This window comes from Orbicella faveolata, unplaced genomic scaffold, assembly GCF_042242905.1.
Source record: "Orbicella faveolata isolate gen_17 unplaced genomic scaffold, um_ofav_v1 contig_13, whole genome shotgun sequence".
In the NCBI taxonomy this organism is placed as follows: Eukaryota; Metazoa; Cnidaria; class Anthozoa; order Scleractinia; family Merulinidae; genus Orbicella; species Orbicella faveolata.
Genome location: NW_028301540.1, coordinates 30,931,870 through 30,936,574, shown reverse-complemented (window position 1 = coordinate 30,936,574; position 4,705 = coordinate 30,931,870). Strand labels below are relative to the sequence as shown.

General features: G+C 36.9%; 1 protein-coding gene across 1 annotated transcript; it reads left to right on the top strand.

Moving 5' to 3' along the window:
- The first annotated feature begins 2,629 nt into the window (after positions 1 to 2,629).
- On the top strand, positions 2,630 to 4,123 carry LOC149115954 (QRFP-like peptide receptor). Its single transcript, XM_089285428.1, has one exon. It carries the CDS (start codon positions 2,928 to 2,930, stop codon positions 3,894 to 3,896), a length of 969 nt encoding a protein of 322 aa, XP_089141554.1. The 5' UTR covers positions 2,630 to 2,927; the 3' UTR covers positions 3,897 to 4,123.
- The last annotated feature ends 582 nt before the right edge of the window (positions 4,124 to 4,705 follow it).

Sequence of the window (4,705 nt, the reverse complement as noted above, 5' to 3'; positions counted from 1 at the left end):
AACACTTTATTAACCCATTTTAGCTCATGGGAGGGGTCGGTGTGGGCTTGAAGTGCCTCCGCTGATTTTAAACTTAAATAATATTCCATCTATAGCAATCAAACTTTCTGACTTTTCATGAAACTATTCAGGGAGCATTTTGGTGTGTCAGTTATTTGGTTACATAAATTGACCTTTTTGTGGCAAGCATGTTTTTTAACGGTGCTTCATCGAACTTTAGAGGTCAGTTTTATTCCTTTTGAGCCTCCGCCGCCAAAACAAAGCACATGCGCGTGAAATCCCACCAGCTTTAGAGGCTAATTCTAATCAGGTGCAAGACTCTGTATTATCACTAATATTTTGCGGCCTCTTGAATAAGGCCGTTGAATTAAAAGGAGAGTGTGACATGACTTAAAATGACAAGAATTTACACGATTGGCGTTATCAAAACAAATTGAGGAACGATTTTTCTTATTAAGAGGAGCACGTAATTGCTAGTTAAACTGTCAGTGCTGTATGTTAGAGTTTAATAAAACAAAATCATAAAGCCAATATGTTCAGTAGTTTATTATCTTTGACCTACATTGAAAAGATAGGCAGAGAAAATTTAGAACAAAAGCTAGAATATTAAAATAAATAATGTTTTACGCTAAAAATTCAGGTGACAGTAGCTTTATTGTGAACACAGATGAATTGAAATTATATATTCTGCAATATTGAAATTTAGGTAACTACTCTCTGATATGTAAGTGTTTTATCAGATTTTGCTTAAAATTATAAAGGCGGCGAGGCTTTTGTTCACTTAGTTTCCTCAGAAAAGAAGAATATCTATAAACTGACGCCTAATTAACTCACTGTCTGTTGACTGTGTGGGAAGCATAAACTGGATGCATTTGCACGATGTTATCGCGTGGAAAAGCAAATATTTTCCATGCTGCAGACACCTGCCTTAAATGCAACATAAAACGCTAACTGGGATATTATTGAGTGAAAAAAAAACATTACTCTAAAGAAAAAGCTAAGAGGAAAGATATACAAATCCTTTCACGTCACCTAGTGAACCTGAAAAACATAGAAGATAAGAACATAGACTATTACAGATACTGAACATAGAAGCCGTAGAACTTAGACGGGTTCCAGTCTGACCCGGTGTGCGCAATCTTGTAGCTTGAAGCTTTAGCGGCTGCTTACAGACATAAAACACAATTTAAATGATATCTTGATATCAGGAATGAATAATATAAAATAATGGTTATGCTTCGAGTCTTCGTTTTAACTTGATTTGACATTCACCTTAACCAGCTGTTTGCAAGTTAAGATGGGCGAACATTTTCTGTATTATGGTTATTATAGCGGTGCTTTTCATTTACATGTTCTTGACACACAGAAAAAGTTGATCACACTTGGTATTGAATTATGTCTAAAGGATGGTAGAACTGGATACTAAACGAATTTAAGACATTTTACAGCGCTTTTAATTTGCGTTGAATCCTCTTTATCAGGCCTGCTTTTCCTGACTTGCATTGCAATAAGACCAACGTAAAAATAAAGGAAGTAAATTCAAATACTAAAAGGTTAAGCTGCAACAATCAGATTGTAAAAAAAGGGCAAGATAATAATGTGAAAACAGTCTTTACGACAAGGTAATTTAAATTTATACCACAAGATCATTAAAAATCTTCCAGGTGTTCTTGAACGACTTAAACTATGACATGATCGTCTCAGAACAGAAATATATACTTTACAACATTTCATGTTAGGCCAGAAATTCTCGCAAAACTGGCAAAACAGTGAATTTCAGAAGTATGTTCGACTTGCACTCTCCGAGAGAGAAATCTGAAACCACGAGGTTTTAGTAGAATATGAATAGAGTAGTTCTTTCACCTTAGCAGTCTTAACAAGTCGTATTAAAAATAATATAATGAGCCGGAGACGTAACTGATATGAAGTGAAATACGAATTTCGCCGGGCAAAATCTAAAGTAATCATGAAAGGCACATACGGGTTAAGCTGCTCCAGTCATCCTACCCCTTGGAACTGGTGGGAGTTTTAAGAAAAGGGATAAATAAGAAAGCAATTAAGCAGTTCTTTGTTCGACATCAATATTTAAACTTTTTAGTCTCTTGTTTATTTTAAGAAAACAAACCAAACGCCCTCTCCTCGGTCTCCCGTCTTCACCCAGATCTTTCTCTTTATGTAGACAGGTGGAAACACTTTTTATAGAAACTTATAGAACTCAAGTTTTAATGTGATTCAGAAGATATCAGCGGTTGAAAAATTCATACGCAATGCACGGTTTGCACAGAAGGAGCCTTTTTGTTAAGAGACTGACTTGAGATAATACTGACACTTGAGAAAGCTTCATGTCTCTGCAGAATGAACGCATTTGCGGGGCAGCCGTTGATTAAGCGGTTTACGATGTCAGTATACTGGAAATTAAAGTTTCTAACTTTAAACTCCAATAAGCAGTCTCTGCTCGGGCATCAGGATGATTTAATTGAGCTCAAGTGTTGAAAATCCTGTGTTCTCCATGACTTGTCGTGATGAAAAATTTGATGGAAGACTGTTTATCATAGACTACAGAATAAAGTGAAAAAAGGAAAACAGCTGTCGGTATTTCATCTGGCCCAGCAGTGAAATTTAAGAAAAACATAAAAAATTAAAAGCAATTTGTGGCACAAGCTGATAGGTCACTTTTGGGTGGCGAGCTGCGCATGCAATAACAAGCCTAATTATTGTCGCAAGACTTATAAAAAGGCAGTGGATCTGCCCATCATTAGATTGTGGACATTGCCATACCGTATATGTTTTCACGCAAATAACTACAAGAAGCGAAACATTTATCCCAGCCGCTTCAGTAGCACATAAATAGAGTGACCTTAATAAGAGACCAAATCAGAAGAAAACTCATTTGTGAGCGTAAGAGCGGAAAAAGAAACTGAACGACTATGTCGGGAAACTTGAACTCAACGATGAATGCAACACAGCCATCGACCTGCTACAGGAATCCTACAGCAGAAAAAATCGGCATGACCTTTGCTTACTGCATGATTTTTCTTGTGTCGCTGGCTGGGAACACCATCATCGGAATAATTGTCTACAAGACGAAAACCTTGAGAAAACCCATCAACTTTTTAATCGTAAACATGGCCATGTCCGATCTGCTGTTTCCGATTTTCTTGATTCCTCGGGATATTCAATCGTACTACATAAACTCCTGGCTGATCGGTGGTCCTCTTGGCCAGGTCTTATGTAAGCTGGTTGACTTCTTACCAAGTGTATCCTTTTCTGTGTCTATTCAGAGCCTGGTTCTGATAGCAGTGGATCGATTTGGAGCTGTGGTATATCCCCTCCGTTCCCCACTCATTAGTTCAAAGCTGCGCCCGTTCTTCATTCTCGCCACTTGGATCGTCGCGTTGGCTATCAACTCCCCATATCTCTTCGCAGTGAAACTTGTTGAATATCCAGGAGGGTTGAGGTGTACGCTGCGTTGGAAAGAAGCCTTTGGAGAGTCCTCATCCAATGAGAATTACTTAGTGTCGTGGTTTGTTACATTCGTATTTATCCCGTTGCTCTTGATAACCACACTTTACATTACCATCTATGTAAAGCTCAAGTCACAGAAGATTCCAGGTGAACAATCGGCCAACGCTGGACAACAACGCCAACAAAGGGAAAGAAATGTGTTAAAGATGTCCATTGCTATTGTGTTAGGGTTTGCAGCATGCATGCTGCCCGTAGCTATACTCTGGCTTCTCTTCGTTTTTGTATCGGATATATGGTCGTCTTGTGGCTTCCAATACTTTTCCGTTGTTGCCTTTTTTATGGCTCGCACAAATTGTGCTATGAATCCTTGCATCTGTTTTATTTTCAGTAGAAATTATCGTATGGGCTTAAGACTCTTTTTAGATAAATGATTATTTAAAACAACAGCTTAATTGATGATACTTCTTAAAAGTCGAGAGGATCAGTCGACCTGAAACTTGTAAAAAACATGAATTTAAAACTGCTTTGAATCGTATTCCATGAACAGTATAACTTTAAGAAACTTTGCAGAACGGTTTTAAACCTTTCTTTGAACACTGAGTTTACAATCATTTTGTAGTTATTATGAAAACTCCATTTGTAATTTTCTTATATTCGAAGTTATAGTTCGTTTTAAGTCTTGTAAATACTATTTGTTTATCTCAATACTATTTTCTATTTGATTCAAATACTTTATAGAACGGTTTCTAAACCTTCTTTTGACAATTCCTTTGGCATCATTTGTAGGTATTTCGTAATCTCGACTTTTGTAATTTTCATTCACAAGAATTGTTCAGCCGTCATGTAAACCGTGTAAATAATATTTATTTCAATACCGCTACTTATTTGATTCAGCCTACTTTAAATAAACTTTACAGAACAGTTTAAGTACAGCCGCTCTTTTGACAATTTGGTTGCCATCATTTCTAGTTTTCTTAAACCAGGAAACAATAAAGTGAGTAAACCTGACGTCAGTATTTCCAGTGCTGATACCCCTTTCAAAGCAATTCTAAGTCAGTAATTGTCATGGAATGCTTAATTACATCCCATAGGAACAGCATGTTTAGAATCATATTTATTCCGTAACAATAGTTTTGGTGTAGGTGTCATGGAATGCTTAATTACATCCCACGGGAACGGCTTGTTTGGAATCGTGTTTATTCCGTGGCACTCGATTATGTGATTTGTATTCTTTCATTGT

Coding starts and splice junctions, on each gene's coding strand:
- LOC149115954 (XM_089285428.1), top strand. CDS start 2,928: ATGTCGGGAAACTTGAACTCAACGATGAATGCAACACAGCCATCGACC.